We start from the raw sequence: 15,596 nt of genomic DNA on the forward strand, positions 1-15,596 counted from the left end.
CCCTTGAGTTTCAGTTGTAATTTTGTGTGACTGGGAATCTGATAGCTCTCTATCATACCAAATAATGCCCAGGCTTCCTACACCAAACAGCCACCTGCCCCTCATGCCACCTTTATATTTGAGTTAATCTGAAGTGGGTTGCTTTCCCCTATATCCAAAAGACATTTAACTCAAATTTGCTTTATATTTCCAAAGATCAAATAAGAAGAAATGGGCTTAATTATATCAGAGAAAATGGTAGTTAAGTATGAAAGAAGGCTATGGAAGTTTAAATACTTAAAATAATCAGTTATGTCCTGGGGCGCCTGGGTGGCTCAGTTGGTTAAGCGATCGACTTTGGCTCAGGTCATGATTTCACAGTTTGGTTCATGGGTTCGAGCCCCTCGTTGGGCTCTGTGCTGACAGCTCGGCGCCTGGATCTTGCTTTGAATTCTCTCCTTCTCTCTCTGCCCCTCCCCCACTTGCACCCTGTCTCTCTAAAAAATAAACAGTAGAAAAAAATTATATATTTAAAAAAATTATGTCCTAAATATCCAGGAGCAGAATAGAGTCCAAATAGCCTCTCAAAGTTTCAAGGTCCCTTTATTGGTAACAGATGATCATTTAAAAATACACATTTGTCCAACGACTGAATTTCTTATAAAAGCTAAAGAATCCTTTCATGATTTGGTCTCATTTGATACTCAAAACAGTCATGAGGTGGCACTTATAATATACCGTAATATTTTTACAGATGAGGAAACTTGGATGTACATAGGCCAAGTGATTTGTCCATGATTCTTCAGCTCAACTGTTTGACTCTGGAGTTCTGCTCTTACAAACGTCACTTCACTGCCCCATGGGAAAATTGCATTACAGCACCAAACCAAAAGTCCTCTGTATAAACCAAGAGTACTCAATTCTGGGATAAATATTAATTATGAAATGCTTTGTTGCTCTGTCAGGCTGATGAGTGAGAAAAAAAATCTTATTTAAAATTTTTTTAAATCTTCAATTAAACCAAAGATTATCGTGTTGTTTGAACTACGTTGATTGCCGTCATTAATGATTGTACCACATCTAATGATGCTTACAGGGGTAAATCATTGATTCCTCCAAAAATGAAAAAAAAGGATCTAATATTATGAATCAGCTCCAAAATAGGTGATTGTGAAGACCAGTAAAACATTGTCACCATGTTTCTGGTTCTGAAACAGTAAACGTGAGAAACGGAATGTCATGGTAGAACTGGTTCAGTCTTTGTAGTGAGGCAGACTGGGTTTAAATGTCGGCTGTGCCATATGACATTATTACTTAAGTCTGGGACTTGCTGTCTCTGAAGAGAAGAGGTTTCCTTAGATGCTTAATGAGGATACAAAATATCTACCTCTTGGTGCACCTGGGTGGCTCAGTTGATTAAACGTCTGACTTTGGCTCAGGTCATGATCTCATGGTTTATGGGTTCGAGCCCCACATCGGGATCCACACTGATAGTGTGGAGCCTGCTTGGGATTCTCTGTCTCTCCTCCTCCCCCTCCTCCTCTACCCACCCCTTCTTCTGCCCCTTCCGTGCTCATGCTTTCTTTCTCTCTCAGAATAAATAAATAAACTTAAAAAAAAAAGCCCACCTCTTGGGCTTAGGGCTAGGATTAAATGAAATGGCACATATAGTATGAATGCAATAAATGAAAACTGATGTTATTTTTATATTCAGAGCCAATGGAAGGAATTGTCTATGAAAACCTTCACACATATCAATTCCAAACTGATTCCATTATACCATCGTTGGATATTGCGTTTTACAAATGAGGACATGTGGGCTTGCAGAGGCCCTGAGATGGGACGGCAGAATGATCTTTCATTGTGAGAGAGAAGAAAAACTTTATAACGTTTGGTGAATGTATTAGTTTTCTATTGCTGCTGCAACAAATTATCACAAGCTTAGCTGCTTAAAAATAGCATAAGTTTTACACTTGAAAACAATATATTAAGTATATTTCAATTAAAAAGCACAAATTTATTACTTTAGAGTTATGGAGGTCAGAAGTCTGACATGGGTCTCTGTAGGCTAAAACCAAGGTGCCTACAGGGTTGCATTTCTTTCCAAAGTCTGTTTCTTGGCTTGTTTCAGTTTCTTATGGTAGTAGGACTGAAGGCCTCATTTCCTTGATGATTATCAACTGAGGGCCATTTTCCGTTTCTAGAAGCAACCTGCATTCCTTGGCAGGTGGCTCCCTTCTTCCACATTCAAAGCTGACAATAGTGGGTTCAGTGCTTCTTATGCTGCCACCTCTCTGGCCTCTTCTGTTGTTCATCGTTCCGACCCACTCCTCTGCTCTACTCTTGCACTTCTAAGGACTCATGTGGTTAGATTGGGCCCACCTGAACCATCTAGAGAAATCTCCCCATCTCAAGATTTTTAACCTTAATGACATCAGCAAATTCTTTTTTCTATGTAAAGTAACTTATTCACATGTTTCATGGATTAGGGCATGGACATAGGGCATGGATTAGGGCATAGGTGGAGGTATCCTATCTGCCAAGTGAGTAATGACATATGTAAGGGTCTTCCAAGTATGGAGTTGTTATGCATGATTCACATTATGTTCTGGTTTGCAAAACAAGAGAGCTGTTGTTAAAAATATCCACTCTTACAGACAGACAGACAACACATGATCTTGCATTATTTGGCTTGCTTACCTCTCACCATTCTTGTGCTTTCTCTGCTCAGCTATACATTATCATTATCCTGGACTTACAGTTCCCAGAAAGAGCCACACTAGGCTAAAATACAGTTTACAAGTGAAGACTGGCTAGTCCATATATGGTACTAAAACTCTGATCTACAAAAGAAACCCAGGAAGCCAAACACAACCTCTGTAGCAATTGGCCCAGAATAGTCAGAACTAGATCAACATCTGCCAACTTCTCTGTTTTTTTTTTTTTTCGTTATGTATGTTTGTTCCCCTTCCCCCTGCTTCCAACTTAGGACCAGCCAGAGAAAGTCACATATGTGTCCCAGACCAATTGCTTAAGATGCCCTGCTTCTATTTAGCCCACCTCCAGCCTCCCTGTGCCAACAATCTCCAATCAGCTTGTAACTGAAGTCTTCTCCTTCCCCTCCTTTTTCTCACTATAAAGCTTCCTCTCTTTCCTGACAGACTTTCAGTCTCTGTCAAATGCAAGTGATGATGGCTGATTCCCTCGCTACAGCAAGCTCTGAATAAATAAACTCTTTGTTCATATTTGGTGGTCTTTGTTTATTTCCACACCTCCCTTACTCTTTCACATATTTGTTTCCCTTTTTTCTCTTCTTGGATCACTCATTCTTCCTTGTCTTATATGAATGATTTATATTCATCATTTGAGTATCAACTTAGATGTCACTAGTGACAACAATAACAACAATAATAATTATTAAAATGATGGCTAACTTGTACTGAGCCCCTTACCTTATGCCAAGAACTTTCTAATGATGTTCAATTTATCAACTCATTAAACTCTTGGCAGTAAATTATTGAAGTAGGTTTCTATTATCATCCACATTTTACAGACAGGGAAAGATAATTCAGAGAGATAAAGTAACTTGCCTAAGGTCACTGAAGTAGGTGAAGGAATGGGGTAGAATTTAGGTAGCTGGTTGCCATAGTTCACTTTTGGAATCATGATGTTATATTGCTTTCAAAATAGATTTTCAAATGTCCTTAGCTAGGAATGGATACTCCTTACCATATACTTAAATAGTATTCCATACTTTATCTTTACCAGTAATACTGCATTATGATTGTTTGTGAATTTATCTGTAGTCCTACTAAAATTGGAGCTTCCTTAGGTCAAGGACAGTATTTATCTTACATATGTTTATAAGTCCAGCATACAGTAGCTTTTCTATACATGTGTATTTGAGGGATGAAGAAATTAATGATTGAATAAAACAAATTCAAAAGCCTAAATTATTTTTTTATGATGCCCACAAAGTTGTTTTAATTTTATTTTTTTAAAATTTACATCCAAATTAGTTAGCATATAATGCAACAATGATTTCAGGAGTAGATTCCTTAGTGCTCCTTACCCATTTAGCCCATCCCCCCTCCCACAACCCCTCCAGTAAACCTCAGCTTGTTCTCCATATTTATGAGTCTTTTCTGTTTTGTCCCCCTCCCTATTTTTATATTATTTTTGTTTCCCTTCCCTTATGTTCATCTGTTTTGTCTCTTAAAGTCCTCATATGAGTGAAGTCATATGATATTTATCCTTCTCTGACTGACTAATTTCACTTAGCATGATACCCTCCAGTTTCATCCACGTAGTTGCAAATGGCAAGATTTCATTCTTTTTGATTGCTGAATAATACTCCATTGTACATATATACTACATCTTCTTTATCCATTCATCCATCGATGGACATTTGGGCTCTTTCCATACTTTGGCTATTGTTGACAGTGCTGCTATAAACATAGGGGTGCATGTGTCCCTTTGAAGTAGCACACCTGTATCCCTTGGGTAAATGCCTAGTAGTGCAGTTGCTGGATTGTAGGGTAGTTCTGTTTTTAGTTTTTTGAAGAACCTCCAGAGTGGCTGCACCAGCTTGCATTGCCACCAACAATACAAAAGAGATTCTCTTTCTCTGCATCCTTGCCAACATCTGTTGCCTGAGTTGTTAACGTTAGCCATTCTGACAGGTGTGCGGTGGTATCTCTTTGTGGTTTTGATTTGTATTTCCCTGATGATGAGTGATGTTGAGCATTTTTTCATGTGTCGGTTGGCCATCTGGATGTCTTCTTTGGAGAAGTGTCTATTCATGTCTTTTGCCCATTTCTTCACTGGATTATTTGTTTTTCGGGTGTCGAGTTTGATAAGTTCTTTATAGATTTTGGATACTAACCCTTTATCTGATATGTCATTTGCTAATATCTTCTCTCATTCTGTCAGTTGCCTTTTAGTTTTTCTGATTGTTTCCTTCGCTGTGCACAAGCTTTTTATTTTGATGAGGTCCCAGTAGTTCATTTTTGCTTTTGTTTCCCTTGCCTCCAAAGATGTGTTGAGTAAGAAGTTGCTGCGGCTAAGGTCAAAGAGGTTTTTGCCTGCTTTCTCCTCAAGGATTTTGATGGCTTTCTGTCTTACATTTAGGTCTTTCATCCATTTTGAGTTTATTTCTGTGTGTGAAGCCTAAATTATTTTTTAATGTTTATTTATTTTTGAGAGAGAGAGAGAGAGAGAGGGAGAAACAGAATCCAAAGCAGACTCCAGGCTCTGAGCTGTCAGCATGAAGTCTGACATGGGGCTCAAACCCATGAACTGTGAGATCCTGACCTGAGCTGAAGTCATTTGTTTAACCAACTGAGCCACCCAGGCACCCTGAAAAGCCTAAATTATTTTTTAATCAGAGGATATGAAGTTAAAAAAAAGAGAAAAAAGGACCCTACTTCTGAACAAACTTTGAGTGCAATACAATTCTACATAGGAATTTAGTTATTATCCAGAAAAGCAGGACAGCTTCTCTCTTCTGAGCTTAGGTTTCTTCCACAATCTTAGACATAAAATAACACGAAGCACTAATATCAGTCTGTCCTAAGAAAGTCTCTTCCAGTTAAGAGTCCTTATTAGGTTGGACGCAACATCTTCTTGGCATTGGTTTCTGAGACAGAGCATCTCCAACTTAATAACATTCTTCTGAACTCTGCCACAATACTAAAAGCTCTCCCCCCTCCACCACATGCAATGCTGGAGAATTAGGTGAGAGCCAGAGGTGTCTAGGTATCTCATGGACTAAGTCAGAATCCTAGAGCAAAGTTCTCAACCATATTCCTTAATATGCCAAGGCTCTGGCTAACTGCCCTTGTAACCCACATTCTGGGACCTCTTTTTCATGTTCAGTGGGTCTCCTTTTTAGATTGATAAGACCGCTGTATCTGGAGAAGAACTGAGACAGTCATCTAGATCAGTTCCTTTACTTTATATTTAATACCATTGAGAACCATTCATTCATTCAACAACTATTTATTGAGCATCTATCTACTGACTTTCTGGTATTGTTCCAGGATTTGGGGGATCCAGAGGTGACTTTGATATGACCCCAGCTCTTATGAGGCTTGTATTCTAGTGGGGTTAGAAATCAAGCATGCAAATAGAATAATTTCAATACATGTGATCATAACACAAAGTTATGTGGTAGCAACTTGCCCAAATGTATTCCTGTCAGAACATACGTCTTCCACATCTTCCGTCACATCCCCAACCCTCTGCTCAGCCATTCTTCCTTGGAATTCTTCATGTTTCTTCCTCCCAGCCTTTACTTGATTATATGCAGGAAGTAACAAATCTTATTTGGAATAAAAGTTACTTAGGAAATTATTCCCAATCCTCTCCAGATCGCTACTTATGGTCAATGTTCTAAAAATAACTTTACTTCTCATACGTTCTTCTTTTTTCTTTCCTAGGAATAGACTATTACAACAAGATCATTGATGATTTGTTAACTAATGGGGTCATACCCATAGTGACACTCTACCACTTTGACTTGCCTCAGGCCTTAGAAGACAAAGGAGGTTGGTTGTCAGAGGCAATCATCGAATCCTTTGACAAATACGCCCGGTTTTGCTTCAGTACGTTTGGAGATCGAGTCAAGCAGTGGATCACCATAAATGAGCCTAATATGCTTGCCATCGTGGCGTACGATCTCGGTGTATTTCCTCCTGGTGTACCTCACTTTGGAACTGGAGGTTATCAGGCAGCTCATAATTTGATCAAAGCTCACGCCAGATCCTGGCACAGCTACGATTCTTTATTCCGAAAGGAGCAGAAGGGCATGGTGTCCCTAGGAATTTTTGCTGGCTGGGCAGAACCAGCAGATACCAATTCAGTGTCCGACCAGGAAGCTGCTAAAAGAGCCATTGCTTTCTGCTTGGATTTCTTTGCTAAACCCATATTTATTGACGGTGATTATCCAGAAGTTGTCAAGTCCCAGATTGCCTTCATGAGTAAAAAGCAAGGCTATCCATCATCAAGGCTTCCAGAATTTACAGAAGAAGAGAAGAGAATGATTAAAGGCACAGCTGATTTCTTTGCTGTGCAATATTATACAAGTCGTTTAGTCAAGTACCAGGAGAACAAGAAAGAAGAAGTGGGTTTTCTTCAGGATGTGGAGCTTCAACTTTTTCCAGACCCATCTTGGAAGAGGTTGGATTGGGTCTATGTGGTGCCATGGGGAATACGTAAACTACTGAAATATATTAAGGTAAAACACGTTTGTGTTCATGTACACCCAAATATGTGGAAACGGAAAGACAGACATATGTGTATATATAAGAACTTGGAAAAAGAATGATTTTAGACAGTAGCTTATATATTGGCTTGGGAAGAGAGATTAGGATTTAAGTTGGTGAGGGATAACTGGCTGATAAGAGGCTTCAAAACAAGGTCAAAGTTGGGATTCTTTGTTAAAGTCAGTTGGGGTCAAAGAAGTTGCTTGGAAATATTTTTCAGGCTGATGTCACAACTGTGATTATCAAAAGGCACATTAAAGGCTGAAATAACTGGATCCTTTTTTGGCCTCCGTTATGCTGGATAGTGTCCAGGTAGCTGAAATTAAAAATTTAAGTTAATGATTTTTAGGACCCTTGCTGTGGGGAGATAGAGAGTGTAGCTGTTGGTGGGACCAAGGGGTTAAGGAGTAGTGACAATCAGCAGATGCTGATGGAAGAAAGATATTTCTGTCTTCTCATTACAATAAGAGTCATTTGACTGTCTTCATGGACATTTGCACAGTTTTGCTTTCCCATTGTTAGTCATAAAAGGTCAGTGCGTGGAAAATTAAGTTAATAGGGTCAGTGCAATTTGATGAAAACTAGTTTTGGGTTGTAGCTTAGAGAAGATAGAGGGTAATGCACCTGATTTTATGAGTCTTTTTTTTTTTTTTTTTTACATCTGTTTGGAATAAAACTTCTGCTCTCTTGTTCCAGGATACGTATAATAACCCTGTAATTTACATCACTGAGAACGGGTTTCCCCAGGGTGACCCTGCATCTCTTGATGACACTCAGCGCTGGGAGTATTTCAGACAGACATTTCAGGAACTGTTCAAAGGTACCATTTGAAATGATGAAAGATCAATTGTGCAAACTTAATATAATTTTCCCACGTGCCTATTTGCATTCAGCAAAGACCAATGATTTTGAAAGCCGAAATTCATGTAAATCAGTGTAAAGCCACGTAATTAAGAGAGAGAAGAAAAAGTATTTAGGAAAGAGGAAGGTGAGAATTTTGGCCTAGCTTCAACCTTTCAAAATTTAATCAAGTAAAAGCAACTGTCTTCAGCATTTTGTGACTCCTGGGTGAAGGTGATATGAACAGAGGGGGTGGTGTCTGTTCGAAGAGAACATTAGTTATTACAAAAAGATTAGTACTGACCAACTACAGCATGCCTATGTGCATATTTCAACATCCTAACTACCAAGAAATGAACTGACGGAATTTGTAAAGGACCAAAATTAAGCATTTATGCAATAAACTTTAGAATGGCCTTCGATGAGTCTTGGTCTAAAATGAGTCTTCCAGCACTGTGTGTTTCATTTGTAACCAAACAGCTCCATTTAGGAACAGGTTTTTGTCATATAGAATCTGTGACTTTTATTTCAAGACAATACTATTATTCTGGCAAATGCTCTTCCCCCCATGGCATTCTTTTCACATTTGAAAACAAATGTGAAGGAATCATCTTTAACTGGCAACACACATTTTTACACCAGTTAATTTCCCCATTTCAGCTTCTACTTGGAACACTGTTGCTTTGTAAATTTAATTTCTCCTCCCTATAAAGGAATCATATCACAGAAACAAAATCCAATGTAAAACGAGACTTTCAATTTCCTTTTTTACCATGATAGGTACACTTCTCTCTCATCATTCTATTTGAAAGGTCCTAAAATTATTCTTTCCAAATTAATCAGTAATGTACTGAAATCAGCCAGAAGGAATTCTGGAAAGTGACACAAAATGGTCTCTTTCCAAAACCTAAAATATATGGTACTCAATCCCTCACTCTGGCTTGGAATTTATTGGCAGAGGGCAATTGGATTCCTACAGTTTGATCCAAGTGAAATAATTCTTTTGTATTACATGCAAAACAGATTCTTTCTCTAGGTAGGAATTCACTTCCTGATAAAATAAAAAGGAAATGCCCAGTTTTCTGAGATTCCACTCTCTTTCTCCCTGTAAATGACCCTATTCATAGTTAATCCATTGATGTTCCCAGCTTCATCCTCGGAGGAAAGTAAGCTGGTTACCGGCAGGCAGATTTATGGATGATATAAGGACCACAAATGACTTGTCCAAAATTGTTCTGTGTTTCTTGGGAAAAGAGAGAAAAATAGAAATTGGCTTTCTTCATTTTCAGCTTGGTGCTCTGTTTAGTGCTAACATATAAGGACATTTCATTGCTCTTTGAAATAGTTTCAAGTACTTTAATACAGTTAGATCCTTAACACTAAAAATTCGCTGGTAGACCCACAAACAAAGACAACTTAAAGACAGAAAAGTAACTGAAGGTGAGAGTGGAAAATGTGAAGAGATTTGGATTTCTCAGGGGCAAGAGAGGAGAATAGGACTAGAAACAAGATTCTGTTTTTCTACTTGTAGAATTTCAGTTGTGTCTTTAAACATATGGAAAAAAATATTATACACTTAAAACATTAACTGTTCACAGTATTATGTTCTTTTCTGATTTTTTAACATTAGATGATCTATATTCATTGTCATTAATACATATTATAATTTTTTGCTTTTAAAAAAATGTGGTCTTTCAAATATGCAGAAATCTACTTATCGACAGAAAAAAGACAAGCGTATTTATTCTGGAGTGAGTATAGTGATAGCTATTTCTTATATATTGTTGTAGTGGACACCGTTTATGTAATCTGTGGAGAAACTCTCTTTTCTAGTAATTAATCCCTTTTCTTCTATGAAATACCCATCTCTTCTCATCTTCAGGCTTATCCCAGGGATAGCCATGTAAGTAGAATACAATCCTGCTCCTTGTTAATATATAATTGATTGGTCTGAATGCAGGTACATGGCATGAACTGGGCCAATCCCAGTTCTTCCCTGAGGTTTAGAATTTGGGCCAGTCACCTTGTCTCTTAGCCTAACTTGGCAGGGGGATGCACCTTTGTGGGCTGTTGGCTATGTCCTGCCATGGACGCTAAGCAGTAGTATAAAGGGGGGCTGCAGGGACGTGGAGACAAGAAATAGGGAGGGCTTCAGGGTGGCACTTAGAAATGGAGCCTCTAATTCCAGTTCTTCGTCAGACCCAGCTGCGTGCATGTTCTTGAGAGACATTACTTTTACTTATAATTAAGTGCTCTTTCTGCTTCATCTGAATCTGACTGGGTTTCCATCACTTGGAACAAAAAGAATCTTCGCTGATACCATCGTATTACTTCATTTTCAAAACAGTGAGATGAGGTCATTGCTCCTATTTTACAGATGAGAAAAGTGAGATTCAAAGAGGCTAAGTCATTTGCTCAAGATCACAGTCACTAAGTCATATCTCCTAGAACCAAGCAGAATGTGTGCATTATTATTACCACTACTACTATTTTGGTGTTTGATAAGATCTGTGAGTCCAGGGTTTTCTGACTCAGAGTGATTACTTGTCCTACCACACAGAACCTTTTCCTTACTTTGGTACTCTGGACTTGAATAAATGTGCTTCCTGCTGCGTCTACAGGGGCCAATTGGTCCTGTGACCTTGGACAAAGCTTCGGGACACTCCCTATCCTGCCTCTCCTCAGGGGACTAGAGCCTAATTTACTAATTGATTTCCTGAGACTCCTTTGAGGTGGTGCTGATGATCTTGACTGGCAAGAACTTTACTAGTAAGAACGCCCTGTGAGCAATTAAAACTAATAACAGGCCAAGGAAGACATTCGTGGGAAGCGCTGCAGGTGAGGGCCCGCCAGAACCCGCAGAGTCAGATGGATGATGGCTTTGTGATCCCCACAACCAAAGCCTTCTCTCTAACATCACACTTACGGACAGGCACATAATGACACTATAGTTGGATCAATGATATCCGCCTGGAGGTCTTTCTGATCTCTTCAGGTAAAATCCCACAGCAATTAATTGAGCAGTAAAAAGTAAGCTAATGTTTCTGTTTCCTTTTGGGAAAGGGCGGCAGGGGGCGGGGCGGGCGGGGGATGTCATTTCAAGAAAAAAAAAAGAGAGGGAAATCAGCTAATGCTTTTTTAATCATTGCGTTATTTAAATGCCTTTAAATAGATTGTTTTTCATTAACATAGATATAGATAAAAGCAACAGAGTAGAGACACAAAAAACTTGCAATAACCTATAACTAGGCTTACATTTCAGTTCTGCAAATTATTCAGTGAGGGGCCTTTGGCAAATTGTTCAGCCTCCCAAATCCTCAGTTTGTTCACCTATACAAATGGATTAACACTTTCCTTGACCGGGGTTGTTGTAAAGATTCCATTTAATGAGCTATTGTGTAATCACCCCCAACCACCAACTGCTGGTGCACAGTAGGCTCTCAATCAATGGTAATAATTATTATTATTATTAGAAAATGTGTACTCTTTTTAATTTTTTTTAAATGTTTATTTATTTTTGAGAAAGAGAGCACCAGTGGGAGAGGGCCAGAGAGGGGGAAACACAGAATCTGAAGCAGGCTCCAGGCTCTAAGCCCTGAGCTGTCGGCACAGAGCCTGACCCCAGGCTCAAACTCATGAACTGAGAGATCATGACCTGAGCTGAAGTCAGATGTTCAACCCACTGAGCCACCCAGGAGCCCCGAAATATGTACTCTTAAGAATATATTTATCACCCCAAGTTTTTTTAACTTTTTATTTTAAAAATGTCATCCCAAGGCTTTTTTTCAAATTTCCCTCCAAGTAATTAAGTTATAGCAGAATATTCCCCCATGTCTACAGGTTTCTCCATCATTTTGGGGGGGGAACCTCTGAGTCAGTCTTCTAGCTTTGGGCCTCTGGCTATTTACAGTTGACTCCTGTGGAGTAGAAAGCAGAAACAGCCTCCCTCTATTCATTATTTCCATCAGAGAGGTTGCCAGATTAGGGAAAAACTTAAATCATTGGCAGCAGAAACGACCATCAAGCAACTGGGTTGCTTGATATTTGTGTAAGTTTGGAAAGCAGTCATCTTCAAGGAGTTAAGCTTTTCTCGCATCATATGAATGTCAGTTATATTCGTAAAACGTACACCAGTCCTTGCTGTTCCGGAGCAGGCGAGTTTAAGTTCCTGTGTAAACACACACAAATGGATGCCTCAATAATCTGAAAGCCGCTGAGGTGAGCGAGAGTGTGAAGCAAGGGGAGGTTGGCCCCAGTAAGTAATACTCCAGCCGTGACCTCAGTTCTCCTGAAAGGGGATTTGAGTCTGTGTTCTGCCTGTTCATCACGTGCCTGAGCCTGTGCCCAGAATGTGCCTGCCTGCCTCTTATGTGGCCCATGATCTTTCCCTCAGCCTGGAATGCTATGCCTTTGCCTTCTTCTTGGCCCAGATCCTGTTGTTTGGAGTCCATGAACTTGTTGGGACTCAGGCAAGACATGGGTTCGAAGCCTGGTTCTGCCACTCACATGCTCAATCAATAATTCGGGGAAAATTCATAAGCAGACAACACCTCAGCTATCTAATCTTTAAAACGGGGCTAATGGGGCGCCTGGGTGGCGCAGTCGGTTAAGCGTCCGACTTCAGCCAGGTCACGATCTCGCGGTCTGTGAGTTCGAGCCCCGCGTCAGGCTCTGGGCTGATGGCTCAGAGCCTGGAGCCTGTTTCCGATTCTGTGTCTCCCTCTCTCTCTGCCCCTCCCCCGTTCATGCTCTGTCTCTCTCTGTCCCAAAAATAAATAAACGTTGAAAAAAAAAAATTTAAAACGGGGCTAATAATCACATCTGCAAAATGAACAGGGTAGTGCCTTTAAAGCCTAAATACAGAGTCTGGCCCATTACAAAGGATTCTGTAAATGATGGCTACTTTTTGAAGGGGGCCGTGAACTCCCTGAGACTGGAGCCGTGTCTTTTTCGTGGTTATATCTTCAGCCCTGACAGCCATTTCTGTCATGTAGTAGGTGTTGTATACTTGGTTGAATTTGGTTGTGTCTGTCAGAGAAGAGTTAGCCAATGGGTAATGAGAAATAAATGATTAAATAATTGAGAACTGTATTTTCTTTCCCTAAAGAAATATACCCCATAGAGAGGAAAAAAAAAAAAAAAGCAGACTTCTGGAAAGTTTCTGAGCCAGCCCAACTTTCCAGTCGGATCCATGCCTGAGTTAGCACAGCAGTAGATGATTGCAGAGAAGGTTTGTTAATGACCAGCTTTAGGCTTTTAATGACAAAACCCCTCAGCAAGATGTCATCGAAGTTATTGAAGACTTCACTGAAAGTGTTGAAGCTGATGCATTGTAACAAGAAGGTTATAAATCTTGCAGCTTGGGTATACCACCAAGACAAGATGCTGAGCACAGAATCACCCCGCTGTTGTCTGTCAGCATACTCCCTCCCCTCTCCTCCTCTCCTTCCCACGGAGAGCCAGTAGAGGAGAAATACATCCATTTCCCGAAGTAGTGCAGATCTGGCAGCCACCTGCCTCTGTCAATTTCAGATCACAGAGGCCCGTTTAACTGGACAAAATGTGTTAAGCACCTGTGTGTTTCTAAATGTGCATTTAAGAAATCTTAAGAATTAAGGAAAGATCTCAAAGGTTAATACATTGACCTTTTAGCAAAACTAACCAATTAAAAATCCATTGCAAGCTCAGAATAGAAACCCAAGTACCTGCATATAGATTTCCACTCCCTATCTACTGCTTTATTGCTTCTCAAAGTAAACCTTTGGCAATTAGTCCCGATGAAGCAGTTCCTCCCGTCGCTCACAGAGAGCTCACAATTTTGGAAACGTGTGTGGTCGGATATCAGATTCGCTTGGTACCGTTGCTCCTGGCTGAACTGGATGACAGCTAGTCAAGGTCAGAATAGAGAAGAAAGAACAGGGGTTGAAGGCTGTGCACAAGAATTGTTAGCGTATGCTAGGGTGCAGACTTGTGGCATATGAAAAGTTACGAAGAAAACAATTTCCAGTACGTTTGTGTTCCATCAGCCTTCATACTCAGACCACATACAAACTCAGACAGCCAGAGTTTACCTGAAACAGAGACATGCCAAATGACCTTTCCCTGTTACCTTCTCCCCTACTTCTCTGTAGTGGCACACTTACCTTTGCCTTCTATTCTCCACAGAAAGCATAAGAGAGTAAAAAGTCTGTGCGGGTCTTGGAGAGTAAAGACAGACTAAGTCCTGTGTTCTTGTGGTGTGCCTGCAGCTCAGCTCTGAATGTCAGCAGGACTCTGAATGTCATCTTTCTCACCTGTTAAATGGGACTAATGCTAATTACTATTCTGCCAACCCAAAGTCAGCTGTGCAATAAAATGAGATGATTTCTGTCTCTGTATGCTTTGAATACCTTAAAATATTAGATATTTTCTCATATTGATATATTTACCTTACTTTTAAGGACATCTGTCACTCTGGCCCCAAATCCATAATCTGGACCTCAATATTCTCCATTGCAAAGAAACGGGATTGGTGTTCCTTATCCACTTGCTTTCATCTGCAATTCCCAGGTTCTGCGGTTTTATTTTCCTGCATGTTTCTCAACTGCTGTGATGGTGTGATCAGTTTAGGGGTTTTCGAGAACGTGTGCTGTGACCGCAGGACTGGTGTAGAGCTTGGTGATGCTCACAGTCACCCACACATACACGCACACACACACATACACACATAGGTGGTTGTTAGACTACTTCGCCAGGCTTATCTGGGTGCCGCACATATTGATAGGATTAGAGATCTACACCATGTAGCACACACACTCTCGTAGAAACATAGAACGTGGTACATCTGCTCCACGGCAGTAGGTTTCTTGGAGTCGCCCATGTGAGAAGCAGCTCAATTACACATCAGAGAATCTGCCCTCGTGCAAAGAATGTGCAAAGTTCTTCTTCACCGTCCCCTTCAGTTGCATTCTGTACGTATGCTGTGCCCCTACAGATGGATATTCCTTTGTGCTCCTTTTTTTTTTTTTTTTTTTTTCCCCTAGAGAGAGAAAGAGAGACAGAACATGAACGGGGGAGAGACAGAGAGAGATGGAGAAACAGAATCCGAAGCAGGCTTCAGGCTCCAAGGTGTCAGCACAGAGCCCCACACGTGGTTCGAACTCACTAGCTGTGAGATCTTGACCTGAGTTAAAGTCAGACGCTTAATTGACTGAGCTACCCAGGCGCCCCTGCACTCCTTTTTAATTCAGTTCCAACTGCTCTGGGGGTATGATTACTTAAGGATCCCCACTACTTAAGGCCAGGTGAATTTTAAGACTTCTATAAAGACTTAAAAAAAAAACATTTAAGATGATTTCAAACTTACCCTCTCCATTTTTTTATGTTAATCTGTCCACTAGTTTTTGTGCAAGGTAGCAGCAAACAGAAGCCCAGTTTTATTTTTATGACTATAAAGGAGACCTGTAAAATAATTGAAGAAAAATTTACCTGGAGAAAATCAATTTTTCCAATATGAAGAGTAGACTCAATGGA

General features: G+C 40.1%; 1 protein-coding gene across 1 annotated transcript in view; it reads left to right on the top strand.

Moving 5' to 3' along the window:
* LOC124520881 (cytosolic beta-glucosidase) overlaps positions 1 to 15,596 on the top strand; it is a 108,144-nt gene that overhangs the window by 38,372 nt on the left and 54,176 nt on the right. Inside the window, exons 3-4 of the mRNA XM_047091989.1 lie at positions 6,420 to 7,216; positions 7,941 to 8,064. Coding sequence (XP_046947945.1) covers positions 6,420 to 7,216; positions 7,941 to 8,064 — 921 coding nt within the window. The remainder of the gene's footprint in view (positions 1 to 6,419; positions 7,217 to 7,940; positions 8,065 to 15,596) is intronic.

Source organism: Lynx rufus, unplaced genomic scaffold, assembly GCF_022079265.1.
Source record: "Lynx rufus isolate CCGP_SWC_20201006 ecotype Redwood Valley unplaced genomic scaffold, mLynRuf1.p SCAF_3, whole genome shotgun sequence".
Taxonomy (NCBI): domain Eukaryota; kingdom Metazoa; phylum Chordata; class Mammalia; order Carnivora; family Felidae; genus Lynx; species Lynx rufus.